Source organism: Toxotes jaculatrix, chromosome 3 (genome assembly GCF_017976425.1).
Source record: "Toxotes jaculatrix isolate fToxJac2 chromosome 3, fToxJac2.pri, whole genome shotgun sequence".
NCBI classification, from domain to species: Eukaryota; Metazoa; Chordata; class Actinopteri; family Toxotidae; genus Toxotes; species Toxotes jaculatrix.
The window spans coordinates 20844009-20860240 of NC_054396.1; the positions used below are offsets into that span (position 1 = coordinate 20844009).

The window sequence follows — 16232 nt, forward strand, 5'->3', positions numbered from 1 at the left end:
CTGCCCTCTATCACATGCTATTGTTGTTATCATGTGACTTGTTGCTTCTTGTCCAGCAGGTTGGACAAATTGTGAATGTTCAAGTGTTTACATAAAGTTTATGTAAAGTACAGGCTGTACTTGTTAATTGAGCCTGTTAGATTGTAACTTTACAATATTATTTCATGTGATTTTTTTTTTCTTCCCCAAATGTTAGATCCGTGTGCCACTGCAGGACGGGCGGCGTAGCAAGTCTATTGAAGAGCGAGAGGAAGAGTATCAGCGGGTACGAGACCGGATCTTTGCCCGAGAAGTAAGTTTTGAACCTGGACGGGGTAGCAAGCTCTGGCGAGGACAAATTAATATTAAATCACAAATCCATTTCATATCCAGTAGCAGTTATATCCAGCTCCTTTGATTAGTAAGAAATCAGTATGTCTGTTATATGTTAGAAAAGAATAAAACGGTTTGTTTAATGTAGTGGTAATATTTATACTTGGGTCCCAACATTTTCTGCTTGTGACCCATTAAAATAAAGTAATTTTTTACATGTGACCCCTCATCACAGGGTGCACGTCTGGAAGTTGTGAACAGTTCATTTGAAGAACGATTTTTACCTTCTTGGACTTAATTTTAATTGGTTTGAGAGGCCAGAGGAAGAAAAACTATATAGAATCTGGCAAGAAAAGAACAAACATTACAGAAAAGAAAAATATAGACAATTTTCTTGTTTCCCGTGCTAGTAATTGTGCCTTTTGACCAGAGGTTCATCTCATGATCCCTTGCCCCATCCCCCAGACTGGGAAACAGTGCTTTACGTGACAGATGTCATCCTAAATGCAAATTTGAACATTTCTCAAAGGTTGAAATGCAAAAAATATTGAACTGATGTGCTCCTGGTTGAATGAATCATTTCATAATGTGCAGGTGTCCTTTTTCTTACAGTCCTCTCAAAATGGATACATCAACGACAGCAGGTAAGATGATGCATCCTACTGGAGACTCCAGTGTGTTCAATACATGTGTTCTTTACTTCATCCTAACCACCTATTCCCTTAAAGCTACAGTTTGTTTGTTAGGTTTCAGTTATGAAAGGTAGAGGGGCTAAAGACCCATAAACATAGCAAACTTAACAGAGTAAACTTTGACTCTGGCTACAAACCTGATCTATTGAAGTTTATAAGCTCTCACAAAGTAGAACGTTAGCTGTTAAGGAAAATTTACAATAGCAGCATACAAAAGCAATAGTTATTTTAATCTTCTCATTTCTAGGCAAATGATCAGTGTACATTTGCCAGTTTTTCTCTGTTATGCCAGATTTTCATATCTAACAATTTAACAGAGGGTTGTTTTATGCTGAAACCGACTATGACGGACACACTGTCTTTGAGAATGATTTGTATGTAGTGGAACAAATTTTTTTCTTGAAATAAGTTGGCTCACACAGCAGTTATAGCCAGCCTCCATCCCTAGGCACCCTGGCCATTGAGGTTGAAAGATTAGTACATAATATGCTGAGAGAGAGAGAGAGAGAGAGAAGAAGCGTGGGCTTTTCAACAGTCAGTTTCTGCCTTGTATGCGTTTTTTTTTTCCTTTCCTTTTTGCTTCTATGGGGTAAAAGTTGTACACTACTGTGCCTACCTTTACCTCCCACCCCTCCTTATCTCACCCTCCCTTGAACCCCCTCCTGTTCTCCAATGTAACCCTAGCATTTTCTCCTAATGTTAACCCCAACAGACTTTCCACTGAGGGCTACTGCTCTAGCTCTCAAAAGAGGAGGCAGATCTTTAGGTATTGGGGTGCTGCTGACTTTGACTTGTGTGTTGCCATGCCCATTTTTGAAAGTGATTTGGTGATGATAGTGGTGACTTGTGGTGGTTTTTATATCTTTGCTTGGCGTAGTCGGCTGATCGATGGCTATCCCAGCACTGCACCGTGGGGCTCCCCATGGCCCATGCATGGCTGCTTTGTGGTTTCATTGGGGACTGATTGACCTACTTACCCATCCACTGTCAACTACATTTTTATATAAAGTAACTGCATTGCTTCCACAGTAACCTGTTTGTTTTGTGGTTGAGTTAGTCTTGTAGTTTTTGTTAACATGTCACCTGTTGCACAGTAGAACTTAAATGTGTGCAAGCAGTACATACTTGAAATAGAGAATGTGAAATAAGGACTGTCTTATGTTCTTCTTAGATACCAAAAATGTGTATTTGCATTATTGATTAATAATAGTAATAATAATACATTTTAATTATTATCCCAATAAAGTCCAAGTCATCATTTATGTAGCTTTTTCTCTGATACTCTATCAAAACCCAAAGATTTTCCGTTTACTATTGCAGAAGATATTTTAGAACATGGGACCAGTTAGTTTAGTATTTTTTCTTTTAAAATTAAGTGACTAATTGTTCTAGAGTATATATATATATATATATAATTTATTTATTTTGATTATGTAAAAGTATGTAGTATACACTGCTGTTTATAAATATTGTTGCTCGTGCGCATCATGTAATTTAGAGGCTTTAAGATTGGCTTTTAGACATTTGTCTTGTGTAGTTCTAAGACATTTTTCATCCTCAACCTCTGAACCAGTTATTTGGTGATTATTTGTTCACTCCTTTGTTGTCACTTTTGTATGTGCTGCCTGCAGAAGGTTGACTTGTAATCTAAAATGGGATTAATGATGTATGTTTGAAGTTTTGAATCTTATTACAGCCTTTTTTCATTTAATCTAAAACTGAGTTGAATAACCCAAGCCCAGCATTCATTCAAGTATATTAGGTGTTAACGTTTCACAGAATACCTGCTGTTTAGCTAAGAATGCTGTAAAACCACAGACTTCACTTTGATGAACCAAAACAAAAAAGCTCTTTAGTGAGTCAAGGCTTAATTTACCATCTAATAAAGACAAAGAGTGATGGAAGAAAATAACAACAGCCTAGCTTCCCTGCTCCTCCTGTTTGTGCATTTGATGGGCAATGCTGTCGTGAGGAGAGAGTGGAGATGAAATATCATGTGATTAACAGCTAAGTCCCTCCTCTCCTCCCGCTCATCCTGCTCTCATCTTTGTCTGCAGAGCGAAGCGAATAAGTGTGCGCCTGCCTGTACAGAGAATGGCAGAGCACCCACCCTTCCTTAAAATAGGCTGTGCAGAGAGAGGACTCAAAATAGATCCTCCATTAATTACAGTCTCTCTGAAATATTTATCAGCCACAGCCACTCACTATCACAAGGGTTTTACAACCCTTACCACATCCCTGTTCTCGTCTTGGAGATTCCCACAGTCAGCCTTACATGTTTTGAATTTATTTTACTCCTGTTCTCGCTACTCGGGCATGCTCTGTTCATATCCCTCTCCCAGTCTTAAGATGAGGAAAAAAAAGTGTTTACAGCTGACTTGCTGTTTTTTTGTTTTTGTTTTTTTCCCCTCTCTGCTGTCTTCAATGCAGAGTTGTAGGTCTCTGTTCACCTGCAAGGCTTTCTGTCTATATTAAATTAAATGCTTATATTACAACATTTATAGCAGGTGACACATTTTTCTTTTGTGATTTTCATCTTTATTTAAATGTGTTATGTTCAAGCACAAGCACTGTAGGATACGTTCAAATGGAGCAATAATATTCTTAATGCTGACATGTCAGTGGCAGCCCCAACCATTCACTTGTGATGGAGGGGTTTCCCCAGAGTGGTGGTTACGCTTACAGTGTGATCGTTGGTTTTCTTGGCAGCTACCCTTATCCAGGGTGACAGCATCACAACAACACAATGAGTGTGTATACAGCAATATAGTTTAAAGAACCATAGTGGTGATCCAGTGGTAGCAAGTGGTTATTTTGTAGATAGTGTGTGTGTGAGTCTGAGTGTTGATGTACATCTGCTCTTAATGTCTGAGTCTTTGTGTACATCTGGTATTAATTCACAGGTGTTTGTGTGTCTTGTTACTACGTCATTCTTTGTCTTTAATACAATATATTTTAAGAGCATGTTTTACTGTTTATCTGTATTGAAACATATAACTCATATGTATGCAAGTAGTCATTCTGGATAGTCCTTTGTGATTGTTGTCTCCTGTCTTAGATGGTTTGTGTGATGAATTCATGGACATTTGTCTCATCTAGTGTCACTGTAATATCTTCCTACACCCAGATGTTGATTGTCTGGAGCATCTTCTCTCCCTGCATGTGTGTCTTTCCTCTGTGGATGGGTTTGTATGTTTGTGTGTGTGAAAGTGTGTGTGGTTGTATGTTTAAAATTGGAGATAACATTGTTTGATGGTTTGTTGCCTGATTTTGTATCGTGATTTCACTAAACTAGCCAGTATGCATTTGTGTTGAATGCCCCATCCTAAACCTAAAGCCTGTCAGACTTTGTCTTCTCTACCTGTTGATGACCTTCCCTTGCTCTTCTTCTTCTTCTGCTCTCCCCTCTTCTGTCCTATTCTAACTGTCTTTATGTTTCTGCCCCCTCCTTACATTCCTTTCTGCTTCAAATTCTTCTGTGTGCACATCTTCCCTTTTCTGATATGTTCTTCCTTCTACCCTTATTCATTTTGTGTCTCTCCTCTGTCTTCTTATTCTTCAATTCTACTCACTATAATATGTACATATCTCTCACTTGCTACCCCCTATTTCTCCTCACTTTAACTCTTCTGTTACTTCACCTCTTTTGTTCCCCTTTCTTCTGACTATGCCCATTTTATCCCCATCATTTCATCTCTCTGTGTCTTTCCTCTTCCCCCTCGTTCTGTCTTCTCTCAGAGGGAATCGTGAGAGCTCCAGCAGGGCATCTAGCAGTCGTCAAAGCAGCACAGACAGTGACATGAAGTGCCTGGAGCCACGGCCCTGGAGCAGCACCGACTCAGACAGCTCCAACCGCACCCTCCGGCCGCCCGTCACTAAGGCCAGCAGCTTCTCTGGCATATCCATCCTTACCAGGGGGGATAGCCTTGGCAGTAACAAAGGCTCACAGGGAAGCTGCAAAGGCTCTCGCTCTGGTAAGGACTGAAGAGACAAATTGAGGAGAAAGGAAGAGACATCTAGGTCTCTAGTGTATGTCTTTAAGGCTAGCTGTAACTAACTTGTTACTGAAACACTAGCTTTTACTTATCAGTAGAGATATCCAGAGATGCTTTTCACTTATTTTCACTCATGCATAAGCCATTAGGAACTCCAGTAGTTTAAAATGGGCTTACTGAGCACTTTTAGGGCTGACTCACTGTAAGCTGACTTGAAGAAATTTGCTAGCATAGCAACATTAAAGCCACAAATAACCCCTAATGCAATGCTAGTGTTGCACTAGCACATACTCCTTCCAAAAAGAAAAGGATTTTGTGAATATGTAATTGTCCAGTCCTCAAATTGAATACAAGCCCAACTTTTTCAAATGTAATAGCCAGGATAAAATGTTGTCTTATATTCGGCTTATTTAACGATTCCTGCAAATTAAACCAATCAGGAATTATTTACTATAATTAACCCAAGCCCAAATTATTTAAACCAGAGATGGAATTCACCTCTACTGAGACTTTAACTTGAGTTTGCCCTCTAGTGGTCTTTTAAACATACATTTTTTTTTTAGAAAATAGAGAGTAATACAAGAATACATACAGTGTCATTACTGTAACCATCTTGTTTTAATGACTTAAAATGCTTTTGTAGGGAAGTTTTTTTGGGTTCATCATTTTGCTTGACATAGAAAGTAATTTGTAAATTATTTCCTGTATCTATCATGTCTTTTCTTGCGTCACTAGGCCTGCCCCTAGTCAGTCCTGATGTGTGTCCCCCACCCGCAGCTTCCCAGTCCAGCCGCAGCCTGCTTCCCTGCCCATCACAACAGCCGCAGCAACCACAGCCCCAGGCTCCGCCACAAACTGCCCTGCTGCCCACCCCACAGCAACACCCCATGAGCAACCACATGATTGCTCAGGTAAGTACCTCCACTACCTATATTTATGTCAGTCATATCAATAAAAATGAAGACACATTATAAAGTTACAGAGAATCTAATTCAGTCAGGTGGTCAGTAGAACAGCTTTAGAGGTCCTTTGTGCACCGCCCCATATTATAGTTAGTCATTAAATTAATATGGTGCCTGCAGCTGAAATCTGGCTACTTATACAGAAAAGGTACTTTAAGCAACGATATAAAAGGTTTTGACAGCCGATAACATGTCTGATAGCAGCCATTTCCTCTTGTTTGTCTCTGATTAATAGTAATTGCATATAATTTTGTATATATGTTTTCTTGCTTTTGTATAATATTTAGGAACTAAATTTGATTTCCATTACTTTCCATCTGTTCATTAACAACTTTTCCTCTGTGTTCTAACCCACATCTTTCCTGTGTCTTCATTTATTCCCTTCTTTCTGTCTGCTTCTGACGCCCTCCTTCTCACTGGCTTGCTCCATTCTCTCTACACTCTGCCTCTTTATTTCCTCCCTCTTCCTCGTGGTTTGTATAGCCGGTGGCGTCTCTGCAGCCCACTCAGCCTGTCTCCTACTCCAGCCCTTCCTGCCCCCAGGTTCTCCTGCCAGTTTCTCCTCCCCAGCAGTACACAATGGTACTGACACCTCTTGCTAGCTTCATCTTTTAATATTAATTCAGTTAAAGACTGCATTACTGACACTCTCACACCTAACACTCAACTAATGCTATATCCTACTAAAAACTCTCCCACTCTATTATCCTGCTCTTATTCACATCTGTTAGGTATTTAATCACATTCATGGAAGACTTATGTCTTTGCTGCTCTGAACTAGTCAAGTATTACATTCTCTCAGGCTGCACACCTGTCTGAAGTTGTCTGGGGGACTGAAGTCGAGCAAGAGCGTCTTCTTGCTATTCTAGGATGTTAATGCGTTTTTGCATGTACTGTTTGTCATAAAGCTCATGTAACTTGCAATAATTTAAAAAAAAAAAGTGACAAAACAAGCCAGATGGCACAGCTTTGTATTTTATTTAATATTAGGTGTCTTTAATGTAAGAAAAAAAATGTGTTTAGTTCACCAAGCACTTTACACTGAAGTACCTATTTTTGGAATCGAATTTAAGCCAGTTGACATATTCCTTTAAAAAAATGTGTACATTTAAGCCAAAAAAGGGAAAAAGAATCTGTGCCCTAAGTGGATCAAAAAATCATAATAGTATTTGGGATTTTTTATGTGATCCTGCTTCACTTAATGTAGCAGTTTATCAGTGTTTTCAATTTTTTTTAATAATTCACTTTTTCAATTAATCCATAATATCATGGATTCTCATTGTGACCACATGCACAGTGTTTGTATAGACCCAAACCTTACAGGAACTGTCATATTTTGGGAAATACACTAGTTTGCAGAACTGTATCCTCAGCTTTAGCTTGTAATAAAGCCACCATTACATCCAGGTATTGCCTTGTCTAGTACTGGACTGGATCTTCCCTTCTCATTCCTTGCATAATGGCAGATGGGTATTTTCCAAAATGTCAGTGTTCCTTTAATGCTTATGTCTCTGTTGCTAATGTTCTGTGCTAGTGATCACTCTCAGTCACTCACCCCTCAGTTACGCCTTACATGACAGCTGCTAAATTCACAAAAGGTACTGATACAGAGGTTAAAACTGCAAATGACCGCTAATGACATCAGTCCCATTTCTCCCAGGGAGAAGAACTGGCTCCCCAGTTCAGCCAGATGACGCTGAGTCGGCAGGGCTCCAGTGAGAACCCTGAGCCTCCCCCTATGTATCAGCCTCCTCCCACGGTGCTGTCCCAGCACCCCCCTCCTCAGACCGGCTACATCATGGCTACCACGGGTCAGCCTCTGCCACCTCCGTCTGGCTACCAGCCTGCCACTGGACACCCCCATCCTCCACCTCCACCACCTCCTCCATCCCAGCCTGTCATGCAGGCTCCACCACCCCCACAAGGCTACATGCAGCCCCCTCCACCTCAACAGGTACACCGTTCTCAGACATAGGCTAACTTCCACTTCTTAAATGTTTTGTAGGTGTTGTTTAAATGTTCTTAGATTACTAGATTACTAATAGATTACTGGACAGTATCTCTCAGGATGCGATAGTACCATACCAGCGAAATGTTTTAGATAATTCTGAGACGCCCCCCTGCTTGGCACTCTGGTAATCTCTTGTGTGGCACATCACCCTCCTTTTAGCATTTTATTGGCCTGAACTTATGAGAGATGTATTTTTGTATTATCTCGATAGTAATTGTCCCCAGGTCAGTAAGAAATGCTGTAGTACTGTACCCTTCTTTTATATTTCAAGTCAAGCTTGCAAAATTCTCAGGGAATCACACTCAGGGAGAAACAGCATACATGAGCATCAACACATGAAATAAACTAAATTTGACTGCGATGTTGCTTTATTCAAGGCAATCATACTGGAAAATTAAAGTTTATTTATAAATGGTAATTTGATATTCCACACGCACAGGGAGTTTTCCTCATTTCCCAAGACATTGCAGATATTTCATACGCATAAGAAATCATTTAGAGCTAAAACTAAACAGCTCACACAGGGCATACATAAATAACATGTCATTTACCCAGGAAAGCAAAGAGATAGCTCTCTCACTTTCACCATAGCTAAAATGTTAGCAGTTAAAATTATTGGTGGAGGTCTGAGTTACTGGTGAGAAATGGCTTGATTTTTATCTAAGAAATTCAAATTTGTGTCATAGGCAATTAGGAGGAAACTGTTAATGCTTGTGAACCGCCTCAAACCTATTCACAGCCAACTTGAACAGCCCTGACTTGTGGAAGTACTCTCAGGAGGGCACATTTGAGCACTTACTGCAGGAACGCCATGTAACTCAGGGCTGTTGTTCACAGTACATAAATGTGTGTAGATGATTATTAATGCACAGTACCAATATTTATCCATTACAGTATATGCATGAGGTGTACCGGTGGACCATGTGCACAAAATTGTAATCGTAGTGACTGTTAAAACATTAATTAAATTATTAAATTCAATAATTAATTAAATTAAACTATTAAATATTAACATTAATACCACAATGAAACTCATGTTCATATCAGAATCAACTGCTTTTTTAGTGTTTCCCAGAAGAAAATGCATGTTCTTAGGCCTTTCAGATCTCACACAGACAGCTGTTGGTCACATTTTACACATCATTTATTTACACATGACAACTGCCATCCACTGGTAAAATTCTAGTTAAAGAGGAATAATAAGCATAATCTTTGAAGAATTAGAAATAGCCACTTGATGTTTTAAAATGCCTCCAGTGCTTCACAGCGTTCACTTCACTATATTTTATGAATGGAAGTTACATTACAGCTATGGCATTTTAAGTTTTAATTCATTTCAAACACACACACACTCACAATCTTCATTCATATCAGACTGTTCCTGCTTGCCACTGTGGAGGATCATGTTCCTTACACCTCATATTAATTAGTGTGAATGTAAAGATTTGTTGATGAAAGAGAAAAGTACACAGTGTGATCATCGCTGCACCTTGTTAACTTAGAGATACAGAGAGATAAAGCTCAATTAATTTCATTTATGTAACAGAATGAGTGATATGACAGTCTTTATGGTGGTTTTCCATTACAGAAACTTAACTGCAACAATAGCAGTCATTCCTGATCCCTTGTAATTAGAGATCTGAGAAACAAATCATAGCTAAATGGCAGAATTATGTTTTCTGCTGCTGCTTCTGTTATAAAATAAGGACCAGCCAATTACAATTAAACAACGCCACACTGTTTTGCTGTCAGTAGTAGTTTTCCTGGTACAAAGAAATAATAACTGGTTTAACTGACAATGGCTCAAGCCAGCTCTACTCCCAGTAAATACATAGTTTCTATTCCCAGCTGCAGCGCAGGTACGGCACTCACCTCTGGCTAGAAAGTTACCAAAAAACGTAATTGATAATGTACCAAAGTGCAACTGTCACTAACTATAACTGGTAAATTACATACTCCTTTCCAGGAATGCTTCTAGGAAATTACTAGGAAATAATGGACCTGTAAAAGAACATGTTACTGTAAATAACTAAAAAATCTATTAACATCACACACTTAAAAATATGAATTACTTGGAAAGGTGGAAGCATTCAGACATTTACTTTCTTTTGTAGACTTATAGAGTGAGGTATGACATGTCAGTGAGGTGATTCCTGTGAAGTAGCAGGATTCACCCAGTGGGGAATTTGGTCCTTGCGCTCAGAGCGCTGTGCGTCACCTTCACAAGCTCAGTCTCAGTCAGCTAGCCTGTCACATTCTTCCGATTGCAGAGGCGGTGACAATAATGAGTTCTCTCACTCTCTGTCACTCACACACTTCCTTTCCTCCCTCAGGCCTTTGCTTGAATCCGTAAACTAGTTATTATAATTCATTTGAATAGTGAGAACTAAATTGACCTGGCCATTAAACACCCTGTGGGAGACATTAGGCCTTTTAATGTAGCTTTGGGGCTAAGCTGTAAAAGAAGATAGTCTGTTTAGTAGAGTTTTTTAATAGCTGAAGTCACTGTTTTTTATAAATTGGCAATAGTTTTACATTTATGTGAAATTAATCTGGGATCCATACTATTTCATTGAAGTACTGAGCATCTAAATCACAATTCAAGTACACTATAGGACCAGGGTAACTTTTTCACGGTAAATCTAATGGTAAAGTAGGCTTTACTGGAATCGTGTTCATATTTTAAAGTACATAATAATTGTAGTGCTTATATGGGTTTTTTTTCTTGCATGTGTTTGTGTGATAGACTTTGTTTTATCTAATAATATATGTATTGTTGTGCCTAACAATTTGCAACCTTGCAACTGTACTGTAAAACCTGTTTTTAGATTTCTTTTTTCTTTTTTTTGACTGATCCATCTTGTCTCCTGGTTTATCTTTTTATAACTTTCACTCTCTGTGCTTTTATTTTGTGGGTCACTCTGACCTATAAAGACAGTGGCTTTTCATGCCTTTTATCACCCTACACACCTTCCTTTATTATCTTCACTCTCAGATCTCAGTGCTTGTATAAACAGTATTGGCTGGGAGGGGGAAGATGCACTGTGTTATTCAGTGTGTGGGTGGTCGACAGTGTAACAGGAGTGCAAATATTGACAACGCTGCAGCCGCTAGATGGGTTGAATGTTGTCGTGTATGCAGATGAAGGTGGAGGCAGAACATATCGATCCTTCTAACACTGAACTTGTATGTCCGTTTGATGTCTTGTTTGTAAATTCTGTGTGCCACATTTGGCCCAGCTGTGTAAGACACACGTTCCAGCTACAACACTGGACACTTAGACCCGTGTAACCACTGTTAACCGCCATTCTTGTTTGTGTGCATCATTGTTGAGTACTGATTGGAGGCTCTAAAGCTGCTATAATAATATTTTTATTTTAATATTGGATCAAATGGCAATTTGTATATGAAAGGGGCCACTCATAGTGATGAATCCACAAATACTTGCTTTGGTTCAGTCTCATACGTCAGCTATGCTGTAATTTTTGGTCACTGCTCTTAAAACTGACAGTACACTTGTCCAGCCCAAAAAAAAAAAAAAGCAGACTAACAAAGTTAATGAAAAAAATCAGTTATTGCAGGTTTCATGGCTAAACTATGATAGTGAGGTCTTAAAAAATAAAGGTCCCCAGTATTGTGTCTGTGCCACATGGGGAAATAGGTTGAGGACAGCTAATCTAAGTTGATTGAACAACAGTTGTTTTCTGTTCCTCCTGGTTCTGTCTTTATTACTTTTTAAATGGTTTTTGTGCTGCTTCTCTTCAGATACAAGTGTCATACTACCCTCCTGGTCAGTATCCCAGCTCAGGCCAGCAGTACCGTGTGCCCCAGCCTATGTCCCACCAGGTGTCTTATCCTGCCCAGCGCACACAACCCATGCCTCAGCCCACACAGCAGTCAGGTCAGTGCACTGTACTGTGTTGCATGTTTACCGTGCTGTACTGTCATGTCCATACGGATGAATTGATAGATATGGATTATGTCTGTACATGTAGACATACACTGTGAGTGTTTTCTGTACATTGTTTTAAAAATAAAATCATCAGTTCACACACACACACACACACACACACACACACACACACACACACACACACACAATCGCTTCAGTGCTTAATATTTTTAGTCAGGGGCTCACAGATAATGTTATCACTATAAATATGAATAGAGGTAAGTTTTCACATGAAAATAGAATTTTGGCGTTCAAAATATGTCCAGAACATATCAGTACACAGGTACTGCCCACTTGATTTTATAACCGTATTATGTTGTCAGCATAAAACTGCTAAATCATACTCAGTTTCAAGTCAGGTGAAATCAGGTGAGAGGTTGATTTGAAACAACCTTGGTCCTGCATTGTTCTGCCAAGTCAAATATGCTTGGACCAAAATAGAGCTCTTTCCAGTGTTTCATGGAACTGTCTGACAGCTTTACCCTTCAGTCTCTTTCATTTAGGGTCTGTGAAGGTTGGCCATGTATTTGTACAGTAAGTGACAGATAGACATTGTTGACAACCTAAATGGACTCTGGCTCATAGCAGAGGCCTGCCAAAACAACATGGATCATGAACACTGGTGCAACCTTGCATCAATTCAAGGCTGCAGCCTGTTTTGAAATACGAGTTTTGAGATGGCAAAGATTCATGCTTAAAGCTACCATGAACGGTGTGAAGTAAGCACCTTCTGGATTGAAATAATTTGCTTTCTTCCTTGTCCTGAGTACCACTAAAAATACTTCTGTATTGTATCACCATTCATTTTGTGCAAATAAAGTGCTATAAAATCCTTTTTATGAAAAAGGGGTGATTGATAAGTTTGTGGTCAGTTTTAGAAAATCCATCACACACATTTATTTTTCAGTATAGTCCCTTCCTACATTTACTCACATAGTCCAGTGGTCTTGGAGCATGTGCATCCCTTCTTTGCAGAAGTTGGCATCTTGGACCTTCAGAAAGTGGTCCACAGCAGCGATGACAACATCATCAATGTGAAAATAGTGACCTCCTCCTTCATCTTGGGGATGAGGTAGTAGTCTGAGCGTGCCGGATTGGGTCAAATCTGGCTAAGGGCCTCCAGTGCTGATTTGCAACTTTCAAATACCTGGAACAGAAATACCACAAAAAGTTATTTCTTCAAACTTTCTGCATAATCAATTACGCCTCGTACATATACCAAAGTCAATAGGAAATATAGTCCTGATTAGTTTTTTTCTTTTTGCCTTTCCAGGTCAGCCTTAATTTTTCCATTTGGCAAGGCAATAGCTCAGCTATTACTTTTCTATTTCTCCTCTCTTGTACTGTACTTTGTCTTTACTAGCATTCCTAAATTTTTCCTATTGTCTGTTGTCATCAGGTCTCCAGACAATGATGCCTAGCCAGCAGCCGAGCTACCAGAGCATGATGGGTGTGCAGCAGCCCCAAAACCCTGGTCTGCTCAATTCCCAGAGGGCAGGCATGGGGGGACAAATGCAAAGCATCATGGTCCAGTACCCGCAGATGCCATCATATCAGGTATGGGTGATTTAAGTCAGCTGTAGGGTTTAACTTGGATACAATTTGATCAAAATAAGGATAAAAACTTTACGTTTTGTTGTTATGTAAATATGACTTTTCTCAAAATTGCTATTTGCATAATTTTCTGTGAGCCTTTTCTAGTGGGCAGAAAATTTGAGCCCCACCAATGTGCATGTGGGTAATCTTACCAAGTTCAACAGCTCCATCTGGTGCACACACAAATCTTTTTTTTTTTTTTTTGAAAGTCAAAGTTAAACAACCTCAAAAATTTCATCATGAATCTTTATCAACAGGAATGTGAATCATGAGTCTACTAGCAGTAATCGTGTACATCCTTATACCAGAGAGTAAAACTTTACACAGGGTCCAGATTGATTCACAATCCATGTTAATATCATGATATTGTTAAGAGGGCAAACAATACGTAAACATGGGCATCATTAAAGGGTGATGTGAATGTTATTGTCCAAAATTAAAATGGCAGCTTCTCAGCAGCAACTGCCAGATTATTACAGTCAAGATATTCTTACAGCACATGAACACACCACGGCACAGCAAGAAGTCTCAGCTACACCGTCACCAAGTATGTGTTATTTTCTAACCCAAATGCATTAAATTGGAAAAGTCATGCAGCACACTGGTTTAATTCTGGAACGCTGTTACAAATGAGGCAAAAGCGAATAAGACTGATGCAGTTAATCAACCACTCTGTAGCAATGTGCTTATCAGTACCAGAGGAAGGGACTTTCAAAGTGGAAGAACAGCGTGCAGGAGATACATGAGCTGACATTCAGTTCTGCCCAAGACTTAGTTAAAAGGAAAAGGGAAAAGCCACGATACTGTGACTACACATAATGGTCCATAGCAGAGAAGTAATATTTGGGGATGGGGGGTCTCCATAACTTTTCCAGATACTGTGCTACTGTCTTAATTGAAACAGAGCTACAAGCCTTGGACCAAATCCAATGTAAAAATTACAGGTCTCATGTTAATCCTTCTGTTAGTCTTGTCTTTGTTTTGCCTAACTTTTTTTTTTTCTTTTCAACTTTGGCAGTAATGAGGTGAACCGCAAAGTAATTTTACCTTTTCCTAAAAACTTTCTTCTCTGATCTTTGACCCTTTACCCTTACTTAGGTGCCTGTGGGAAATGAAAATCAGCAGGTGGTGCAGCAGCAGTACCAGCAGCAGGTGATGGTACCAGTCAGCCAGTCTGTCCAGGGGCCCATGCCTGTCTACTACAGTGTTATCACACCCACACAGCAGAATAGCACAAGGTATGTATTAATATATTAGGCACGAAATATGAACATCAGACACTGTGATGACTAAACCAGCCAAGGTGAAGTTGTATTTTCTAAATGAAGTTCCGTACAAATGTGATGTACTTACAGATGACTGCTAAACAGAGACACTTGACTCCTAGATAGACATATGTGACATTTTGTTTAATCTTCTACCGATTTTGTATGAATATCCTTGTAATTATCTTCTCCCCCTTTGTATGTGTCTGTCCTGAAGCCCATCAGTAGGTTATCTGCAGCCCCCCAGCAATGAGCAGTATCAAATCACACAGTCGCCGTCCCCCTGCAACCCTCAACAGTTGCAGCAGCAATATTCAGGTGAGACTTACAGAAGTATCAGGAAGTTGTGAAGTGACCATTAGTAAAACATTTTTACACACGTTTTTTTCCAGCTTTTTAAGATTTAATTTTATTTTATCTATTTAATTTGAGGGCATTATTCTCTCAAAACAAACGCCTGTACAATGAATCATGTAAGTAACACTCATGGTACATGTCTTATGTTCTTTAAAACTGTAGATCCTCAAAAACAAAGTTAAGCCCACTGCAAAGGTGGTGTTGCTCCCAAAACCTGAGAAAAAGATGTTTTAGCGTGACCAGATTGCATCACCTTCCCTACTGTTGTCTGTTTTATTTGTCAAGATCTGTTGCTGAACATTGTGATCCGACTGGTTAGGTTGTATGTCCCTTGTAAAGTCATAGTGTGCTTTACACCCAGAACCCTACATTGACTAATAGTAGATTTGCAACTTGCAACTGTCCTTTAAAAATCAGGTGAAAGGTATTCAGGGAAAAGTTCAGACAGAAGCACACAGGGTTCACACGTTGAACATGTAAATCCATGTCCTTAAAAGGTCATGTTTGGAGAAATCAGGTAAAACCTAAACCTCACAGAGACCGTAGGCTCCCATTTGGCCTTAAGTAAACATGACCAACAGAATGATGGTCATGTTATTCTTTCAACCTCTACTGTGTTTGTGCCATTTACTCAGGTGTGTGTTTATTTGTTGAAAGAGTAATTTGAGTGGTCAGTTTCTCACCCTGGCAATAAATGTTAGTGTTGTTAGTCATGTTAACCATTTGTCCCCGTGACTTAATTCACTGAATTTATTTTAAAAATAATGGATGTAGTTCATCTTCTGGCTTTCGATGTCTCAAGCTTTTAAACTATCAGACAAACTAGAAGGTGATCTTTAACCAGGAAACTAGGTGTCATGGTATTGTGAATTGCAGGTTGTGTGCAAGCCATTAGAAAGGGTCAGTTTCTCAGGTGTCAGGCCTTAAAGTGTTTTGAATTTGAATGTATAAGGCACTGTCTTTTTTGTTTGAATTATTCAATTGCTTCACTTGTAGAATCTGAAATGTTCATAACCTTTTCAGCACCTATTCTAATGCTTACCACTGAGCTTAATCTGCTATACTTTTGTTGATGCTTGCTGCTTCTACC

At 39.3% G+C, this 16232-nt stretch overlaps 1 protein-coding gene across 11 annotated transcripts in view; it reads left to right on the plus strand.

The window, feature by feature from the left end:
- The window catches only part of LOC121178920 (R3H domain-containing protein 2), a 53691-nt gene that overhangs the window by 31492 nt on the left and 5967 nt on the right, over positions 1-16232 (plus strand). For 3 of the 11 annotated variants that reach the window (XM_041033415.1, XM_041033414.1, XM_041033416.1), the window contains exons 13-23: positions 197-292; positions 907-956; positions 1717-1770; positions 4743-4978; positions 5735-5910; positions 6445-6543; positions 7622-7915; positions 11738-11873; positions 13324-13481; positions 14619-14758; positions 15003-15103. In XM_041033415.1, coding sequence (XP_040889349.1) covers positions 197-292; positions 907-956; positions 1717-1770; positions 4743-4978; positions 5735-5910; positions 6445-6543; positions 7622-7915; positions 11738-11873; positions 13324-13481; positions 14619-14758; positions 15003-15103 — 1540 coding nt within the window. The remainder of the gene's footprint in view (positions 1-196; positions 293-906; positions 957-1716; positions 1771-4742; positions 4979-5734; positions 5911-6444; positions 6544-7621; positions 7916-11737; positions 11874-13323; positions 13482-14618; positions 14759-15002; positions 15104-16232) is intronic. The other 8 variants (XM_041033418.1, XM_041033417.1, XM_041033419.1 and 5 more) reach the window with 8 other exon arrangements.